Genomic DNA, 21551 nt, shown 5'->3' with positions numbered 1-21551 from the left:
AAGAAAGCCAGAAAGATTTGGTTGGTTATTAACATTACAAATTTGTGTCCTTCAATACACCTCTCCTGGCAGGTTCCCTAGCTGACTGGAGAACTAGTGAGATGGTGTTACAGGTTCTAAGGAATTGAAATCCAATTAGTCTGTGTGTCCTGGGGTTTGAAAAGGGCAACAAAAATGATTCGGGGTCTGGAACAGCTTCCATATGAGGAGAGATTAATAAGACGGGGACTTTTCAGCTTGGAAAAGAGACGACAAAGGGGGGATATGATAGAGGTTTATAAAATCTTGACTGGTGTGGAGAAAGTAAATAAGGAAGTGTTATTTACTCCTTCTCATAACACAAAAACAAAGGGTCATCCAATGAAATTAATAGACAGCAGGCTTAAAACAAAGAAAAGGAAGTATTTCTTCACACAATGCATAGTCAACCTATGGAACTCCTTGCCAGAGGATGTTGTGAAGGTCAAGACAGGGTTAAAAAAGAACTAGACACATTCATGGAGGATAGTTCCATCAATGGCAATTAGCCAGATGGGCAGGGATGGTGTCCCTAGCCTCTGTTTGCCAGAAGCTGGGAATGGGCAACAGGGGTGGATCACTTGATGATTACCTGTTCTGTTCATTCCCTCTGCGGGACCTGGCTTTGGCTGCTGTCAGAAGACAGGACACTGGGCTAGATGGACCTTTGGTCTGACCCAGTATGGCTGTTCTTATGACATGAAACTACAGCTGGGCCCAGACTCACCAGACATGAGAGATGCTCCCAGCATATAAAAAGTCAGATCCAGATTCTGAACTGCTCAGAGCTCGGCTCCAGGGAGGCTCAGCTCCTTATAACAGGCACCCTGTACAAACTCCAGAGCCAGATTTTGAATTCCCCACCACAACAAAGTTCAGGGGAGTCTGGATCTGAGCTGTTGGCCCAGGCCAACCTCCAAAAGCTGGGTGAGCCTTAGTGCCCCTAAATCTGGGGTTTGTAACAATCCCCTGACCCATCCTGGTCCTTTCATTTGGTGGGAGGTTTGATGCGACTGGCTCTCAGAGCTCTGCGTGCAGAACAAGTTTGAGTTGGACAGACAAGCCTCTTCTGGCCAGATAGTGCCTGACCACAGCATGAGGACAGGAGGGAAGGGGTCGATGGGAGCCCTTTTGACCCACCCTATTTGCTCAATGGGGCAGGAGGCAGCTGCAGCTTTCACCTCCTCCTGGGAAGAAGACAAGAATACACAGGGCACAAAGGAGGACAATAGGGAACAGAGACAGAAAAGGACAGGAGAGAGCAAAAGCACTCAAACCACCGGAGAAGACAGCTCCATGATGGTATGAGCCACAGCAGAGCACGAGGGAAGCTTCCAACTCAAGACCTCTGTAATCAGGAAATGAAACCGGTGTCTAGCGACAGGCGTTTATAGGGAAAACTATCATCCTTTGGCTTGAAACCATAACTTCCAGCCTGCTGCTAGAACCCTGGCTCCCCTCCCCACCTCTGTTGCAATGAAGTCTAGTGGTTAGCATAAGCCACTGAAAGCCAGGACACCGGGCTTTTATTCCTTATGCAGCCACTGACTCACTGTTACAACCTTTGGGCAAGTTGTTTTAACCTGCGTGCACCTCCAGCACTACAAACATAATAACCTGTCTGTGCTGCTCGGTTAATGACACCGACCCACGCCGGGGGAATTGCTTTGAGATCCTCAGATGAAAGATGTGATCCTCTGCACTCAGTCCGACCACCTGCGCTCCACCCAAGCGTCTCAGCCACTCCCCTCTTCACGTCTCCTTTCATGCTTCCCTGCACACCTCTAATTAATGCTCCCCAAATGCCCTGGCATCAAAACCTTCCCGAGAACCCACTTGTTCCAGGAAGCAGCCCCGCTAGAAAGGCCCCTCAGCCTTTCTCCTCCATCAGCTCAAAAAGGGAGATTCTTGCTAGTGCTGGCCGACACGCAGGATTTCCAGTCTGCGGGAACTTTCAAGATTTTGAAGCAGAAATTCTGAAGTTTTTTAGTTTTGGAGTCACAGGCACATGGTGTTTCCAGAACTATGTTTGTTTGTTCCCATAGACCCTGGCTGAAACTGACAAAAAGCACATACATTTCAATCAGTAGCTGGGCAGCCCTGGCATGCGGACTGCCCCAAGGACAGGGGCCCAGGGCTTCTACGCTGCAGGGCCAGCTGGTGCACCACATGGCAGGCGTAAGGCAGCTGGACCAGGAGGCTGGTAGCCCTGAGGTTCCTGGCCCCACATCCAATCCTGGGACTTCCAGGGTCTCAGCTTCCTGGCAGGGAGCTTGGAAGCCCTGAGAGCCCCACTCCTGGCCAAGCAGGTGCAAGGGAAGCACAGAGCTTAACTGTGCACACACGTTTCCTTTCAAAAAAACACTAATAACGCGAACTAACTGCACCAGGGTTAGGAATCCCCAAGCTCGCTGGCCCATTTCCAAGGCATTGGGGGAGACAGTGGGGTGCTGTGGTGGGGAGCAGAGGCTGCTGGGAGGGCAGACTCATGCTTGGCGTGACTCCTGATTGGCCCAACTCCCTGCCACCCCTCAGGAAAGTCCCTCTACTCCTGGCTTGCTGTACCTGCTTCCCTGGGGCAGATCACAGCCAGAGAACTGAAAGGGAGCCCAGAAGGCAGCCCGGAGGGGGAAGGAGATGGATAGTGCCTGCATCAGCCCCCTCCACCATCCAGATCCCAGGGAGGAGCGTGCCATCTTGGCACTTGAAAGGTTAATCCATGCTAGGGCCAAGATGCCTCGCCCAAGCCCCACTCCCTTTGCTCATCCCTAGAATTTAGCTTGGCTGTACAGCATGCCCCAGGGCAGCCAACCCTGACTGCAAGGGAGCGGGGCAGCGGGGGAAGGGGACCCTTGGGCTTTGAGCTGTCACCATCATTGGTCTTCCCCAATGACCTTGTTAGCATGAGCTAGTGGCTGTCAGCCACTGTTAGTCACTGACCCCGTGGAGCGTTTCCTTGTGCCACAGGCAATCTGGCTCCTAGAGCAACCGGGGCTGCTTTCAGGAGAGGGGCGTCCCGGCCCTGCGGGTGGGCACACATCCCTGAGCTGGGACCAGACGGGACAAAGGACTCAGCCAGAGCAGCAGCAGGAGTCCTGTGAGCCAGGCACCAGGAATTCACAAAGGCCCGTTGCAAGCATCTGCCAGGGCCTTGGTGGGGGCAGGTCTGGAGACATGGGTGGTAATGGAGACCTGCATCTGATCAGCCACCAGCTTCCCTGCCTGCATCCAGCTCCAACAGCTGCATGGGGAGGAAGAGGAGCCAGATCCCAAGGTGTTGACTCGCAGCTTCCCCTTGGCTTATTGGCCAAGCTCCGGTGTCAGGGTGAGACCTGCCATGGCCTCTCCCAGGACAGAGTCTCCTGCCCCAGCAGTGCACGGGGCTGGCTCACGTGTCTCCCCAGCTTGGAGTGCCCTGCTGTTAAGGAAACACTCCCTGCCCCAGTACGATCAGTCTGGCTGGCTCTGCGGGGGGCATACAGGGCTCTCTGCTCCCCCCTCCTGGAAGATCCTTTTAGGCCCCGCAAAGCCTGGGCTTGCCTGTCGATCCCGGCCTCCCCCTGGGGACACGGAGCGGAGAAGCTCTCCCAGCACAAGCCTGCACTGGCCCTTCGCTGCAGAGAGACGCCTAGTGCCCCAGCTCCTCAGCAAGCAGCAGGTTCCTCCCCAGGGGAAACGAGTTCCCACGAGACGCTCCTCCCCACTCAGCAGGTACTCGGCAGCAGGGCGCGCCAGGCACAGTGCGGCCCAGAAACAGGCCTCTCTGCTGCTGGTGCCTTCCTAGAGCACAGCTCCCCATGACTGAGTGAACGAGCCAGGTGCGTCCTGGGCACGTACCCTGTGACGGGAGCTGTGCTCTGCCGCAGCGCCCGTGTTCCCAGGGTCACTCGTGGGCAGTGGGTCCCTTGTGGGCAGCCCAATGGGCAGATTCAGTCTCAGCCAGGGAGCTCACCCGGCCAGCCAGCCTGCGACCCGGGGGAACACAGCACACTGCCGAGCTTGGGAGGAAACGTACCGTGCCATGGGGCGTGCCCAGGGGTGGCACTAGACCTGTCACTGCATGCTGAAGAAAGGCCAGCTTGGGACACCCCTTCCTTTTTATTTCAAACTGAAATTAGTGGTGAATTGATAGAGCTCATGAAAGTGCTGGACGGTTGGCGAGAGGGAAAGCAGGGCAGGGAGAATGCAGAGAGCATCATGGGGACAGGCGCCATACAAGCTTCCTCAAGCCAGCTCTGCCGGCGCATCCAAACCCTGCCTGAAGCCCCCTGCAGCTCTGCCAGCTCACCTGCCTGCAGCCCCCTTCTCTTGATGTCCTGGCGCACAGCATCCTCACCTCACTCCCAAGGCACTTCCCTCCTGCTCTGGTGCACTCAGCTCCCCTAGCCCTGAGGCCAGGGGCGGGACGTGTCCGATTCCATCCAGCTGTGTTCACTCGACCCCAGGCTCCAGAAATCAAAGGCTACTGCCCTGGCCTGACTTCTCCTTGTACGACGCGTTAAATCCTTGACGCTGGGAGCTGAATTTCTCCTTGGACAACGCAGGGATCTGGGTGCTGAGGTGAGAGTACCCTAGGAGGCCACAGGCCTGGTGGAGATCAGCTCCCAGCTACCCGACTATGGGCCAGATCCCAAGCTGGGGTAACACCCCCACAGTAGCATTTAAATTCAAAAAGGGGAACCACATACAAACGAGGAGGCTAGTTACATGGAAATTAAAAGGAAAGATCACAAAGGTGAAATGCCAACCAGCTGCTTAGAAACTTTTGAAAACTCTCCATAGCAAAGGCTCAAACTACATGTATTATCTGACAACCCCCCACCCCCCAAATGTCACCAGAGCTAAACAGCCGAGTAAAAGAGGTGGCTAGAGGGGAAAAGGCATCCTTTGAAAACAGGAAGTCAAATCCTAGTGAGGAAAATGGAAGGAGGGTAAATGCAGGTGTAAAAGTCTAATAAGGCAGATCAAGAAAGAATTTGAAGAGCAACTAGCTAAAGACACAAATATAAAAAGAAGTTTAAGTGCATGAGAAGCAGGAAGCCTGCCAGACAATCCGTGGGGGCACTGGACAGTCAAGGTGCGAAAGGAGGACTCCAGGCCGTTGGGGAGGAGCAAAATGAATTCTTTGCACCAGTGTTCATGGCAGAGGCTGTGAGGGAGATCCCCACAACTCAGCCATTCTTTTTCGGTGACACATCTGAGGAACTGTCCCAGACTGAGGTATCAGGCGAGCAGGTTTTGGAAAAAGTTGATAATTTTAACAGTAACAAGTCACCAGGACCAGACGGTATTCACCCCTGGGTTCTCAAGGAACTCAGATGCGAAACTGGAACAGCTACTAACTGTGGTATGTAACGTAAGGCTTCAATCAGCGTCTGCACCAGATGATGGGAGGGTTGCTAATGTAACACCAATTTTTTTTAAAAAGCTCCAGAGACAATCCTGGCCAGGGCCATCCCTACCCATACGCAAAGTATGCATCTGCGTAGGGCACCAGGAACCGTGAGTCACCAAATTTCCTGGTGCCCTGCGCAGCTGTGTGCTGCTCCAACCCCTGCCCCGCCTCTTCCCCATGGCCCTCGCCCCTGCTCCGCCCCCGCCCCGCCTCTTCCCACCCCTGCTCCGCTCCGCTCCCACCCCACCCCCTTCCACCCCTTCTCCAAAGCCCCTGCCCTGCTCCGCCCCTGCTCCAGCCCCACCTCTTCCCACCCCCTGCTCTGCCCCAGGCCCGCCCCCACTCCCCTGAGGACTGCAGCAGGGCTGGGCCTGCGCTAACCGGCTGCGGGAAGTGCAGCAACCCAGCCCCAGACGCACCGCCGGTGACTGCTGGGGAGGTGGTTCCCCCCTGTCCCCCAAGCCAGCCCCGCACCCCCCACCACCACGGAGGCCTGGGGACTCACACAGTCTCCACACAGGGGGGCTGCGTAGGGCCCCGATCCTGCCAATTACAACTCAGTAAGCCTAACTTCAGTACCAGGCAAATTGGTTGAAACTATAGTAAAGAACAGAATTATCAGACACATAGAGGAACACGATAAGTTGGGGAAGAGGCAACAGGGCTTTTGGAACGAGAAACCATCCCTCACCAATCTATTAGAATTCTCTGAGGGGGTCAACAAGCACATGGACAAGGGGTTCCAGTGGATACAGTGTATTTGGATTTTCAGAAAGCCTTTGACAAGGTCCCTCACCAAAGGCTCTTAAGCAAACTAAGTAGTCATAGGATAGGAGGGAAGGTTCTCTCACATCAGTGACTGGTTAAAAGATAGGAAACAAAGGGTAGGAATAAATAGTCAGTTTTCACAGCGGAAGGAGGTAAACAGTGGGGTCCACCAAGGATCTGTACTGAGACCAATGCTGTTCAACAAAAGATCTGGAAAAAGGGGTGTACGGTGAGATGGCAAAATTTGCCAAAACAATATTACTCAAGATAGTTAAGTCCAAAGCTGACTGTGAAGAGTTACAAAGGGATTGCACAAAACTGGGTGACTGGGCAAGAAAATGGCAGATAAAATTCAATCTTGATAAGTGAGGAGCAATGCACATTGAAAAACAATCCCAACTACCCATACAATATGATGAGGTATAAATTAGCTGTTACCACTCAAGAAAGATCTTGGAGTCATTGTGGATAGTTCTCTGAAAACATCCACTCAATGTGCAGTGGCAGTCAAAAAAACTAACAGTGTTAGGAACCATTAGGGAAGGGATTGATAAAACAGAAATATCATAATGCCACTATATAAATGGTTCAACACCTTGTACACTGCGTGCAGTTCCGGTCATCCTATCTCAAAAAAGATATATTAGCATTGGAAAAAGTACAGAGAAGGCCAACAATAATGATTAGGAGCATGGACTAGCTTCCATATGAGGAGAGATTAAGAAGACTGGGACTGTTTATCTTAGAAAAGAGATGCCCAAGGGGGCATATGCTAGAGGTCTATAAAATCATGAATGGTGGGGAGAAAGTGAATAGGGAAGTGTTATTTACCCCTTCACATAACACAAGAACTGGGGTCACTCAATGAAATTAATAGGCAGCAGGTTTAAAACAAAGATAAGGAAGTATTTCTTCACACACAGCAGAGTGAACCTGTGGAACTCATTGCCAGGGGATGTTGTGAAGGTCAAAAGTATAACTATAGGTTTGAAAAAGAACTAGATATGTTCACAGAGGACAGGTCTGTCAGTGACTATTAGCCATGATGGTCAGGGATGCAACACCTTGCTCTGGGTGTCCCTAAGTCTGACTGCCAGATAGTAGGAGTGGGCGACAGGGGATGGATCACTTGATAAATTACCTGCTCTGTTCATTCCCTCTGGGGCACCTGGCATTGGCCACTGCTGGAAGACAGGATAGTGACTAGATGGACCTAGAATAGCCATTCTTATAACTCCAGTGAGGCCAAGGAGCTGACCCCATTTGTGCTGTGGGGACAATACATGAGAGCTACCAGGCGGGCTGAGGAGCCTGCAGCTGCTGGGGAGCGGGATGAGCTCTGTTTAGTGAATGGCTGAGTTAAACTCACACCATCACCCACCACCGGGAGGCACACACATCTTCCTTACAAACCACGGCTCTGGGACACCCCACGCCCTCTTCCCCAGCCAGGAGAGCTGTCTGGCCACACCTCTGCCCAGACCCTTCCCCATTTATCCCCCCCTCTGCTCCACTCACTTGTCCACACTCTATCCCTTCTCACCCAGCCAGCAAAGGCATCCTGCAGCATTGCCTTTGCCATACCCTTGGTGCTCCCCATCCCCTGCCCATCTTTGTCACGGCAGCCACACGGCTCTGAACCCTGGCCAGGGAACACTCCTGCTATGCCCTTTCCCTAATATTTTTTAAGAGCAGGAGGGAGGCATTGCCTGCACCCTTCACTGGCTTCTGGCAGCCAGGGCTCCAAAAAGGTTCACGCAACTCCCACCATGGAATCCCCCACACTGCACCTTCACTCTCTCCCGACTCCCCTTTCTGTTCACCCAGTGGTGACAACGCAGCTAGAGCTCAACACCTGTTGTGCTTAGTACCAGTATAGCTATTGCACACATCAGGAAACTGAGGCAAGGAGCAGTGACGTGACTGGCCCATGGACACCCTCAGCTGTCTGGCGGCCGAGCCAGGACCAGAAACCAGCTCTCGTGACTCCCAGCGGAGAGGTCTGTCCCCTCAGCTACACAAGCTGGGCTAATCTCTTTGGGCCACACCACTGATGAGCAGCCACCCACCCGAGTAGCGTCTTTGGAGTCACAGGGGTGATTCACCTCAGTAGCTGCTCGCAGAGAGGAGCAACTGGGCCCTTTAAAATCAGCTGCAATGTCTTGAAAGAGCTGGAAAATTAGTGGGTGGCCCGGGCCTTGGGCTGGGTCTCTTTTGACTTGCCTGGACCAGCTCCGTCAAAAGCCATGGGGCTGCACACAAACATCCCAGGACACAGGCACGGAAGGTGGCAATAGCCCTTGCCTTAGGGAGTCAGCTGCTTTGACACCCTCCCTCACCCCCATTACCTCTGCTCCAGTCACCCGTCACCTGCAGGACCACTCTGGTGCCCGTGCCAAAGCCCGTGCCCTGTTCTGCTTCTGCCTGGGCTGGGGCTCATCAGTGCCAGCCCATGGCCACTGCAAGGGGGTGGGGAGGCCAACATACCTTGCAGGTTCCACCCCAGGAGATGCCCTCAGACCCTGCCCATTCCCGTGGACATTACTACACTGGCTGCAGGTGCCCCTGACAGCACCCCTGACCCACACGGGCTCAGAGCAGCCCAGCATCCCGCTGACTGAGTCGGAAAATCCTGCAGCCTTATTAACCGAGGGAGCCGAGAGAGAAAGAATAGATGTGGAGACGTACGGTGCCCGCCGCCCTGGAGCGCATGGTGCCCTGCAGCATTCTCCCGACGACGGATGGAGGCAAACTCCCACACGCCGTGGCCCAGCGCCTCCGAGGTCCCAGGGAGATCTCCCCTTCCACAGCCAGATGGGCCAACGAACCTAACTGTGCAGTAACTGTGTCTGCGGTCTGGGTGCGGGTGACACCCACTGAGCTGATCCAACCGGTTGCTGTGCCTTTGTTGCGTGTGTGTGTGGTTTAAAATGTAATCGCCTCAGAGACAAGTTTGTACTTTCTGGGATTGTGGTGGAGCCCGGCTTATACAGCTGCGAGGGGCGCTGCTCAGCGAGCACCTTGGCAAGGGCTGGAGACCAAGCTGGCAAGCCAGGCCCTGGGGAGGTGCTAGGCCTCTCTCAGAGCTTCGCTTGCTCTGAACTGCCCCGACCTGCCATCCCAACCCTCCGTGGCTACACCCACACGTGTGCTGGGCCTGTGGGCTGGGCCAGCTGCAGAGGAACCTGTGAGCAGGCTGGGCCATTCATAGAATCATAGAATCCTAGAATCTCAGGGTTGGAAGGGACCCCAGAAGGTCATCTAGTCCAACCCCCTGCTCGAAGCAGGACCAATTCCCAGTTAAATCATCCCAGCCAGGGCTTTGTCAAGCCTGACCTTAAAAACCTCTAAGGAAGGAGATTCCACCACCTCCCTAGGTAACGCATTCCAGTGTTTCACCACCCTCTTAGTGAAAAAGTTTTTCCTAATATCCAATCTAAACCTGACCATTGCGTCAGGCGATGGCCATGGGGGCTTTAAAAGAGGCAATACCGCGCCATCAGAACTGACTCCGCTCCCGCTGGGCTCCCTTCTGGCCTGTGCATCTCCGTGTCAGCCCGCAGGCCTTCCCTGTCTCTTCCTCCTTTTCCCTTTCTCTCCCCTCCTTCCATCTTCGGCGGTTGGGCTGGCTTTGGCCCACTATTAATACAGGAGGCTGGCAGGGAGCGCAGTTCTGTATAACGGGGAACTGGGCCAAACAAGACCATGTCCCTGCCTTGGAGGGCCAACAGCCAGCAGCCACAGGCTGGCACGATACGATAAGCAGACACACACAGGGTAGGCTTTGCATGGGACCCAGAGTGGGTCAGAGTCCCAAGGAGGAGAGGCCGGGGGCTCAGCCTGGATTGCTTGGGTGGCCATTCTGGCTGGAAGGGGTGGTGGAGGTGGTCACCTGTCGGGAGTGGGTAAAGGAGACGGGTGCCAGGAGGGAAGCTTGCGGGGAGCCCAGGGAGTGTAGAGGGCACAAGAGAGGAGGGCCCAGACACGGGCAGGGCGGAGGCAGCCCAGGAAGGGATCCAGGAAGTGAGGAGACAGCGCGATGATCTCGGTAGCAGAGCCATGGGAGCACCAAAAAGCTCAGGAGCTCTTGGGTCGGAACCTCTTAGGCTGGGAATCTCTCCGAGAGCAGCTTGCCAGTGGAAATCCCCCCAGAACAGACTGCCTGTCATGGGGCAGCCCCTGGGCTCAGCCGGCCCCTGGGAGCGCATCGAGAGGTGTGGAGACAGAGGATGCGAGAGGGAGGGGAAAGGGACTGAGCGTGCGTGAACCTCACAGGAGCTTGGATCAGAATTTTGGGCAAAGCCCTGGGGAGGCACCACTCTTCTCCAGACGGGTTGGCTGGGAATGAAGCCACTGGGACGGCTGGGCTTTGCGGAGGGAGGAGTGTAGACAGGAGAACGTCAGCCCCTGCTGGATCCTTCGGGGTAGCTTTGATGCCCCGAAGCCAGGCTGTACCGGTCATGGGGAGAATGGTATCCTGGGTCTGGAGAATCTTGTAAGCCGCAGCCTTGAGTGAAAAGCCACATCAGCTTAGAGAGACAGAGACAGAGACCGGGGCAAAGCTGGAAGCAAGGGCCTGATCCTGGCACACCCGCAACACTCCATAACTCTGGCAAGCAATGAGGCCCCAGGTGCCCCTTTAGCAGCTGAGAGATCAAGCCCCCTGGAACATTTCAGGGTGCTATTCTGCACCGACCCTTGAGAGTTTAGTGGCTCAAACTCTCTTGCAGCCAGCAGAATCACACCTGTCCCGAACCCGGGAAGGGAGCTGCAATTGGAAGTGTCTTGCTTTGGCGGGGCGGAAGAAGGTGGGAGGAAGAATCTCCTATGCAATGGTCCCCTTGATACATAGACTAATTATTCATAGGAGCATATTTGCATGTATGGGATTAACTGGGAGCTGTTTGAAGACACCTAAGCGTGTTTAAACATGCCAGACCAGTTTGGGGCATTCACCTAGCCAGCCCTCTGAATTGGCTTCTGGAGGAACCAAACCCTCCCCAAGACGAATGAGCATGGTTATTGCTACCAATGTCTTTGGATAGCAGCCCTTGCCCCCACCCAGGTGCTTGGGGTGCACAAAGCTACAGAGCAATAACCCCATGAGCATTTCCACCCTCCTAATGGTCAAACAAATGAAGGGGGCTGACGCTGGGCCATGGGAGTGGAGGGGAAAGGTAAATACACACTGCACGATGTACTGGAGGGAACCACCAGGCAACGGAGCCAGCTAGACGGGCCTGCTGATCCCCCAGGGACCAGAGCCAGTTTACTGGGTGTAACCCACTGTTCGCTGCGTTGTGAATCCCTTTCTGTGCCCCCAGCCACAGCAGACTGCAGTCTCGTTGCTCCCAGCTAGAAGGGTTAGTCCCTTAGCTCAAGCTGTAGCCGCCCATGTCCTCGGCTCAGTTCAGTCCCTGCTGGTGACCAAGAGGACAGCTGTTTCCCTGGGAAGCGCTTGGAGGCTGCAGTGATGGCCCAGCCCAACAACAGAGAAGCTCCTGCCAGTGGGCGGGGTGATGCTGGAACTCAGTTTATGGAGGAGGCATCAGGTATTGCCAGGGCCTGTGATGCTGCGGGCTTTCCAAGAAGCCTGCTGGCATATAGGCTGCCCAAGGTAAGCCAGGTGTGTGCGATAGGGTCACACAAACGCTGGGACTCCTACATTCTGGACAAGAGAAGACAATGCCCAGCTGCAAAGGAGCACCAGGGATGGAGCCCCCGGAGTGGAGGGGCGCCGTGCAGCCGGGACAGAGCCGGTGTACGTGGCACAACTCAAGAGAAGCCACCTTTGAAACGAGTCCAACTTGTGGCATGCCCCTGAAAGGGCCTGCTTGAAAGAGACCTGTTGGCAGAGACACGAAGGAGGAGCCAGCCTTCTCATATCAGTGCCCTCTGCCAGGCAGCAGGGCTCCTCTTGGCTGGGGTTCGGAAGGAGGTAGCTTAGATGCAAGTGTAACCCACACACCTCCTGGGTGTGGTGTTTTGTCCCATCTAGTGGCACCGAGACCACCTAAAAAAAGAGATAAAGTGAATCTGCTCTACAGCCGTAGCTAACAGCCAGTTGGCTTTTAGCTCATGCAGTAGAGGCTCACGCACTAAGTTCCCAGGTTCGATCCCGCCTGCCGCTGACTAGGGTCTGTCAGCGTTATACATGCAGCTTGTGAGATTGTCCCAATATTCCTGCAGAGGAGGGACTGGAGAGATCCCAAGGGAGGAGTATTCCCATGTGCCCATTACTGGGGCTTGGCTTACACTAGAAACATTACCTTGTGCTGAGAGCAGGGGTCAGGAATGGTGCAGCGCACGTGCAGACTGGGCCTGGCCGCACCGTGCTCATCGACTTAGCCTAAGAGTTTAGACTACAACCCACACCTGCCAAACCTGACACTGAGGCCAAGCCAGGCCACCCCAGCAGGCAGCCAGGTTAGCCAACTTCACGGGGCGACGTGTACCCATTGGGACTCTGGTGTGTTTGGCAGCTGCAAGAATTCACCGAAATGACCTCCCGCCAGGTTTGGTTTTAGCCCATCCCCAGTCCTCTACCTGCCTGCCCTTTTCAGATCCTAACCCCCTTGGGGCAGGGGATTGTCTGTCTGGGTTTGTGCAGCACCCAGCGCAATGGGCCGGGGGCTACCAGAGTATCAGTGATTACTATTGACAGTAGCTGTGCTCCTACCCAAGGGCCACACGGCCTCACTGACTGCTGCCCGGGGGCCTGGCGAGTAGGTTCTGAGTACAAAGTGGCGATTGGAACCGTCAGACTGTGACGGACACTTCCCTGCCCTCTCCCCTTGCACTGCCCTCTCCCCTTCTCACTCCCTGTCCCTCTGCCCCTCCGGGGGGAGCCCTGCTAAGCAGAGGGACCAAAGGGCAGGGCGCTGTGCTGAGGAAGGCCATGCTTAGGGCAAGGGCTCCCGATTCACATTGCACAGGGGAGTGCTGGGCTCTGGGGCCTTTCGCCACTCGGTCCGTGGTCCAAGTTCAGCTCAGCCTGGGCATGAGGAATGATTTTACCATCCATCAGCTGGTTCTTTGCTGGCCTGTGTGATGGGATCACAGTCCAGTGCCTGGTGTCCTGGTGGGCTCATCACAGAACACCTCATCTTGTCAGAGCAAGCCTGAGCTCCTTCCCACGCTGCCCCTGCAGGTCCGGGTGGAGGCCAGGCAGCGGGGGGGGGGGAACACTGCCCCTCCCTGGCTGGACCTGGCCTACAGAGAAATAGGGAGGCTCAGTCTCAAAGCTGTCAGTCTGGCACCCGTCACTCATGTGAAAGTCTAAGGAGAGGAAAGACGGCACCTCCGATTCTGCACCCATTCCGGTAAGGTGATCTATACGAATATCCTGTCGCTGGGGCTGGAACAGCCTGGCAAAGCACCAGCAGTGAGTCAATAGTAAGAGGGTTTCATAAGCTGCAGGTAAAACGACTCCGGAGTGGTGTCCCATGCAGAACCCCATCGTCTCTTGCAAATCCAAGGCAGACTTTTCACCGCTACCGAGCCGGGAACAAACAACCCTACTGAGCTGCAGGCTTTGCGGCCCCTTTGAATTACTACGTTCTGTTTGGGATCCCAAACACTAGGCTGAGCCCTGGAACCTTTTCTTCCTGCAACTTAAACTCCACGGGAGACTTGCTTGCGAAACAAACTCCTGGCTGGGGCCAGACCCTCAGCTGGGGCAAAGCGGTGCAGCCTCATTGGTGTCCGGGCTGGTCATTTAAGCCCATGGAGTGCCCACTTTGCACTCCAGGGGCTTGTCCTGGGGATAGTGATACTCACCCACCTGGCTGAGATGCTTGAAGACCCTCACATCTACACTCTCATTTTTACATGGTCTATACCCCAGACCTTTCTCTCTCCCCCTTTTCCCTGCAGGGCCTCCTAGGTGGAAGCAATAATGCTCACATTCCATTTCAACTTCCCAACCCAGTGACTTCTGAGTGGCCTTGAAATTAGGCAAAATGGGTTTCCCCTCCCTGGCCAGCTACAGCTTCCCCTCCCTGGCCAATTACACCTTTGTCACACCGACTACTTCCTCATGGGATCATTACCGGCCTTCATGGCACCATTTATTCCCCAGTGCTAGGAGTGGGCTGGGTCCCAAATGACACCCCATCATTAGCCTTTGTTATACAAGGGAGCTTCCGTCACTCCCAGGTCCCTGGTGATCACTTGGTCCTGTGATATACTGCTCTGTGGAAGAGCAGGCTGTGATGAAACCATCTGGTCCCTAATAGGTGAGCGTCTAGCCTATACTTAATTAGCTTTTTGATGGCAATACTGCAACCTCCCTTATAATACAGGTGTCGTCATTTTTCTAATAGCATTTTAAAGAGAATATATAAAATGGCATTTAAAAATAAGTTTTTACAAAAATGTTTCAATTTTCTTGGAATTTTCCATTTTTCAAGAATTTAGTTTCATTTCATCATTTGCAGTTTTGACTGGTCACCTTAGTCACATGGTGCTTTTTAAAAAAAATATTATTTTTTGGACGAGGCCATTTTGATTATGAAGAGTTGAAAATGTGTTTTAGAACATTCTAATTTTAAAAGTGAAAAAATGTCAATGAGAAAAGTCTGAGGAAATTTAGAAAAAGCCAATTTCAAAAACCACAGGAACAAAACCATCTTCAACATTTTCCCCAACTTTCACAAACAATTTTTATTTTGCCCAGGTCTGTCCCTTTGCAGCTTGTCTAGTTATTACTTTCCTCTGAGAAGAAGAAAGCTCTTCCTGAGTTTGAATCCAAAAGATCTCAGCCAAGATTTTCAAAAATGGGGACTAACATCCAGCTCCTAAATCCTTCGGCACCTAAATAAGTGACAGGGTTGCCAATTGTGCCAAACCCTCATGGCTTCCAGTGTAGACAATCTCAGAAACATATGACTGGAAGGGACCTTGGGAGAGGTCATCAAGACCAGCGCCCTGTGCTGAGGCAGGACAGAGACAATAAACCTACACAATGGGAGCTGTTGTCTGCTCGGAAGCTTTGAAAATCAGGTCACTTATGTTGGTGGCTATGGATGGGTTTCGGCTCACCCATGTTTGAAAGCTTTGGCCTCGGAAACATGGGTTCTGGTCACAGCTCTGTAAAATGCGGCTCACAACACTTGCCTGCCTTTGTGGAGTCTCTGGATGCAGTGTGTCTAAAAAAGCAAAGGCCGGCAGGTCAGTGGAGCACTTACACATTTATGGAACTTCAAGCACACGGGTAGCGCCTCTGAAGTCAGTGAGTCACGGGCTCACATTTAGACAAGGCTTAAATATCTCGAATGAGACGAAAGCTTTGTGGCTCATCAAAAGATGGCACTTTCACCAGCCCAGTGCCCCCTGGCACCACTCTAGGGCATAGAGTCAGGAGTAACTTGTACAGAAGACAGCGGCTCACCAAACCGCTTCCAGCCATGCTCTAAGGTTTCCCCAGGGCTCTGCCATTCACCTACTGACCAGGTGACCATCACCCAGGCGGGCTAGGGAGATGCTGTGTAATGTCAGCACCAACATCAGGGCAGAGCTGACCTTCTGAGCACTTGCAGTGGGCAGCCATGGGGTGAGGGGAGGGCTGTGGCAGAAAGGAGACTAAAGGATGCCAGAGGCCCAGGGAGCCTCCGTGTCCCCTGGGTGTCCCTTTGAAAGGGGTGCTGGCCAAGGGCCAGTTTGTTTAAAGCACCCCCAGAGGATAGTAGGAGGAAGGGGGAAATCCTCCTTGCCTCTTTCCCTGGGACAAAGCTAGTGACCCGTCACCCAGCCCCAGCTAGCAGGACACCCATGGGGCAGCTCTTAGAGGCTGCGACAGACATAAAGGAAATGGGCTGGTGTCTCCTTGTCCTTGTTACATGATCCCCGGACATGCTCAGGACATAAGGGCTGGGACAAATTGCCCCACCCCTCCTCGCCCATGCAGCGCTGCGGGCCCCCGAACACGAGCTCTGCACTGCAGGGAGCCCGGCGTGCGGCTGCTGTGGGAACAGAACCGGCCCCAGGTGCAGTGGGCAGCCATGCCAGGGCAGAGCTGGGGGAGGGGCTGGGGGTAAGATGCAAAGGGGGAACGCTTGGAAAGGGAGTTTGCTGAGCAGGGCGGAGGGGGCTCATCACACCTGGTGGATGGCAGTTTGCCAAGGGGAGCTAAGCCTGGCTCTGAACTGTAGCTAGTAGGAGAAAGTGAGGAATGTGCTGGAATGAGGGGACTAGCAGACCCCTTGCAATACAAGTGCAGAGGCAGCCTGGTCCGCTGGTTAGAGTCTAGGAGCTAGGACTTCTAATCCTGGCTCTGACACTGAGATCTTGGGCGAGTGACTCGGTTCCCCCATCCCATGTATTCTTTGCCTACCTTTATGATGATATCCCAGCCCGTTAAGAGCCTAGGCACCTGCTCCTTGACCCTGTAGAAGAGTCTCTCCAAGACCTGACAGTGTGAGCATCCGGAAGGCTGGCCTTGTCCCCCACACCGCATAGGGTAGGAGGGAAAGAAATGTCCCCTTTGTTTGTGCCCAGGACAAGCCTCTGGTCCTTGGCCAAGCACCTGCTGACTCCTGTCCATAGCTGCTAGCAGCCACTTACTCCCTGCCTGAGCCCTGGCCTTTTATCCCAGCTGTTGCCAGACCGCCACTGAGGAAGTAACTGGTCCATCCATTAACCCCTTTGTGGCTGCTACACTGTGAGGTAAAGCATCACAGAGGGCCTTTGTCACCCTTCCAGAAAAAGGCCAGAACACACACACCCCCTCCCACCACTGGAGATAGTCCCTCCCTGCTGGAGTGGGCGGGGGGGGGAAGCAGGAATTCCCATTGGGCTGCATTGGGGCTGCGAATGGGGGGTGTAGGGTCTAACAGCCTGGGAGGTGCAGTGGGGAGCGTCCCTGTCTCCTACAGTGGGCAGTACATTGGGGGACTGCAGTCATGCTGGGCCAGGGAGCCACGGGAACAAATACCTGCTTTGTGAGGCCATGTGGTACAGTGTGTGTTGTGTCACGTGGTGAGCCCACATTACTCTGTGATGTGACTCCCTCTTTGATGAGGCCACGTCTGCCCTCCCCATGCAGCCCGTGGAGGACTGACCCCATTATTGAGGGCGGGGACAAAGCATCTCTCTCTGAACCAGTACATCCTCCCACTTCTACCCCCACCCTCACCCCCACCCGGAACATGGTGCATTCAGGTTTCTAGCCATGGCAAATGAGATGCTTCACCATGGACAGGTATCTACCAAGGTCCCCCAGCAGTCAGTCCTGAGTGTGGTACTAGTCAATCTTTTCATTAATGACTTGGATACTGGAGTGGAGAGGATGCTCATAAAATTTGCAGATAACACCAAGCTGGCAGGGATTGCTACCACTTTGGAGGACGGGCTTCGAATTCAAAAGGACCTTAACAAATTGGAGAAATTTTGTGAAATCAGCAAGATGAGATTCACCAAGGACAAATGCAAAGTACTGGATGTAGGACAGCAAAATCAAGTGCACGACTACAAGGTAGGGAGTAACTGGCTAGGTGGCCAGTACTGCAGAAACAGATCTGGGGGTTACAATAAATAAATAAATATGAATCAACAACACGATGCAGTTGTGAATCTGGGGTGTGTTTACAGGGGTGTGTTTACAGGGGTGTCATATGGAAGATGTGGGAGGTAATTGTCCTGCTCGACTTGGCACTGGTGGGGCCTCAGCTGGAGTGCTGTGTCCAGTGCTGTGCACCACACTTAAGGAAAGATTTGGATAAACTGGAGAGAGTCCAGAGGAGAGCAACAAAATTGATAAAAGGTTTAGAAAACCTGAGCTATGAGGCAAGTTAAAAAACCTGGGAGTATTTTGTCTTGAGAAAGAAGACTGAGCAGGGACCGGCTAACAGCCTTCAGATGTGTTAAAGGCTGTTATAAAGAGGATGGGGATCAATTGATCTCCCTGTCCACTGAAGGTAGGATGACAAGTAATAGGCTTAATCTTCAGCAAGGGAGACTTAGGTTAGATCTTAGGAAAAGCTTTGTAACGATCAGGGCTGTTGAGCTCTGGAATAGGCTTCCAAGGGAGGCTGTGGACTCTCCATCATTGGAGTTTTAAAGAAGAAGTTGGACAAACACCTGTCCAGGATGGGCTAGGTTTATTTGGTCCTGCCTCAGTGTGGGGAGCTGGATCTGTTATCCTCTTGCAGGCCCTTTCAACCCTGCATTTCTGTGATTAACCCCCAAGCTGTTCCAGCTCTGCTGGCAAGTGAGAAACAGATGTGGTGGCTGTGGCTGGGTGGAGTCCCTGGCCTCAGGGGGAGGCTCCAACTCCTCTCATCAAGTCTGGACCTGTGTCTGGGTGTCACAGGCAGAGAGGTATCCTCACTTCCCTTCTCCCACATCAGGCAGAAACAGAGGAGGAATGGGTGTGGATGGGCCCTGCAAACCACTTCACCCCCTACACCCAGCAATGCTGCATTCCCGACACCCTTCAATTCAATTCCATATTCTCTCTGCTCAGACACCAGTCTGTCCCGTTCCCCCAACTCTTACTAATTCATTCGTCTCCTCTCTACCCCCGCCCATCAATCCACTACTCCCTCCACCCCCGTCTGCATTCTCCATCCCCACCCAAACCCCAGGTGGGGGCTTGTCACGTCCTCATCAGCTGGCTCAGCTCTGCCCTGGGTCTGGGCTTTCCAGGCTGGTCTCTTCATTTCCAGCTGGGGAACTACAGCGTGGCGGTCCCCTAAGGACGGCGGGGTTGGGATCCATGCCCTTGAAAGGTCATTCGATATTTATAATGCAGCAGGACCCCCTCGGCCCTAGGCCCCGTACAAAGGTGCAGTAAGAGACCCCAGGACCTGGCACCCTACAGAGCGCTGGATCCTCTCTCTGTGGGTTAGTTTCCCCCGCACCACAGGCAATGGTGGGATCCACACAGGGAGTCAGACGTGGCAACGCGGAGCCCTTTGCTTCACACGACAAACTGAAATGGGCTTAGCTATGCCACTGGGGGCGGGGGGATCCATCCTCCTGAGCAATGCCAGGAGCAATGGACACTCTCTAAAAGGGGAGTGGGGGCGTGGGTGCCTGAACTGTGGCCCCACCCCCGCTCTGCTCCTTCTCCCCAAGCCACTGCCCTCATGCCACCCATTCCCCCCGAGGCCCCATCCTCACATGGCCCTTTTCCCTGAGGCCCCCCCAGCACCGCTTCTTCTCCTGCGGAAGGAAACCCATTGGCGAAGCATCTTTCCCTGTGCCAGGAAGAGGAATTTGCTGGGGCTGCTTCTCCTTTGCTTTGCTAAACACAGCAGCTCAAAGCAGCCGCCGAGGGCCCCCCTCAAGCTGTGTTTGTGCCCTTTTGGCCTGCTTGCTGATGAATAAAAAAGGCTGAAGAGTGAATCATTTCTGCCTGGTGGGGTTCGTACATTAGAAGTATCAAGGGTTGTATCTCCTGGTTTTGGGGAAGGTCTGGGAGGTCTCAGGGCTCTCGAGAAGAGGGCATTGAAACTTTACCACAGAGGCTTTGCCCCGAGAGGCTGACAGGGTGTTGGAACGACGCGGGTGGTAACACAAACAAGGTAAACACAGAAAAGTTTTAAACAGTTCGATAATCCCTCTCGGTTGCTCAGCTTGCCCCCTCCCAGCTCTTGAAATGTCACCAGAGAGACAGGGCTTGACTTTTCCCATGTATTTCCCCACCCCCCCTGCTTTTTAGGCCTTCTCCATATAACAAAGCAGCCAAAGAGGGGCACGAGCCCAGTTTTTTGTTTCTCTTTGCAGGTCACTTTTACCAGCGGACACAGACATGCCTTGTTAAGTGGCGATCTTGGTAGTTAACACTTAGGGTTCCGGCTACAGGATTAGAGCTCGGTTCCCCAGCACATTGGGCTGAGCTGCAGCAAGGTCTCCCACCCCTAGGCTCGCCCTGGCAGCTCAGAGGGGCTGGGAGAAGAGCACAGAGGCTTCCCAGACTGGTTCTGCAATGAATAAGGAGGAGAGAGGATGTGGGTCAGTGGGAGTCCCTCCTGCGTGGCTCCCCAACATCAGGGTCTCTCGCCCACTCTCAGCAGCAGCTACACATTGTCTTGTCACTGGCACTGGTTTGGGTTAGCCCCTAATTTACGGCCTGGGAGGAGCACCAGGATCTGGGGAAACGCCATGGATGTAACACCACATTAAACGCTTGTCTAATAGCACTGTTTCACAAAAGCACTTTGTGCGATTGCCTGCAGGACAGCGAATGGGAGATGGCCTATGTGCAACCGAGAGGGAGAGAGGAGGTGTCCCTGAGACAACTTCTCAGGTAAAAACCACAGCTTAATGTGTGCCAGAACTTGCCAGGGCTGAGCCCCGGCATCTCTAGGCTTGGCAGTTCAAAGCCCTGGCACCTCTGGGCTTGCCACATCACTTATAAAAGTAAAAAAATTGCTTAAGCCCCAGCACCTCTTTCATTACAGATTAAGTAGTGACCCCAGCCCACTCTGGAAAAGCTCTGAGCACCCCCTGTTCTGCTGCACTGGGTGGGTGCGGGTGAAGTAGCTGAGCTCTCTGAGGCAGGGACTGTCTTTCTGTGCAGCACCAAGCACCACGGAGCCTTGATCCATGACTAAGGCCCCTAGGCACTACCACAATACAAACACACAACATTTGTGCAGTGCTTTAAACACGTGAAACTGTGCAAGCACCAACCAGAGCTGCTTGACATCTTTGGTTCCAACACTTTTTTCCATCCGTTAATGGCCTTTCCCCCCCTAAACTAGAAAAGCTTCTACTTGTTAGAAATATTTCATTTTTGATTATAATCAAATTTTGAAACACCTGTTTTCCCCCCCTGTCCCTTGTTGCCAGTAAATGCAACAGAATGAATAACGGCCATTGCGGAGGGGGGGGATAGGGAAGTACTGCCTCTTTTCCCCAATTTTCCCTTTTCCCATCCTCTAAAACTTTTCCAAAGAGGAGAGAGTTTGCCAAAGCAACAGAGGGGCAAAAGGGGAAAATGAAAAAGCAAAGCAAAATGCAATGGGCCTGGTTCCTTCTACTGCAGTCAGTGGCAAAACGGGTGCGGGAGTATAAAATCAATATCGAAATTTCAGAAAAATTCCATTCGAAACAGCCAAACGACATTTCTGTTGGTGGTGGAGCCAAGCTTTCGAGCTTCCCGGGGCTCTTCTTCGGGTCTGGGAAAGGAACTCGGAGTGCGTCAGCTTTTTCCGGACCCGAAGAAGAGCTCTCAAAAGCTTGTCTCTCTCACCAACAGAGGATGGTCTGATAACCGATATGAGCCCACCAGTCTTGTCTGTCTCATCTCCTGTAACCAACATGGCTACAACAACACTTCAGACAGCAACTGTTTAGTAAAAGATGTCAAAAAAAAATTGGCTCAATTTTAGAAGAAAAAAACGTGGACATTTCGAAGTTTGTC

The 21551-nt window shown here is 53.6% G+C and overlaps 1 protein-coding gene across 1 annotated transcript in view; it reads right to left on the bottom strand.

The window, feature by feature from the left end:
- Positions 1-9084, bottom strand: part of PKP3 (plakophilin 3) — a 47889-nt gene extending 38805 nt beyond the window's left edge. Inside the window, exon 1 of the mRNA XM_084630578.1 lies at positions 8870-9084. Coding sequence (XP_084486704.1) covers positions 8870-8908 — 39 coding nt within the window. The 5' untranslated portion in view covers positions 8909-9084. The remainder of the gene's footprint in view (positions 1-8869) is intronic.
- Positions 9085-21551: the final 12467 nt, after the last annotated feature.

The sequence above is a fragment of the Lepidochelys olivacea genome, assembly GCF_965140295.1.
Source record: "Lepidochelys olivacea isolate rLepOli2 genome assembly, chromosome: 6".
Classification (NCBI taxonomy): Eukaryota; Metazoa; Chordata; order Testudines; family Cheloniidae; genus Lepidochelys; species Lepidochelys olivacea.
This window is presented reverse-complemented; position numbering and strand designations above follow the sequence as displayed.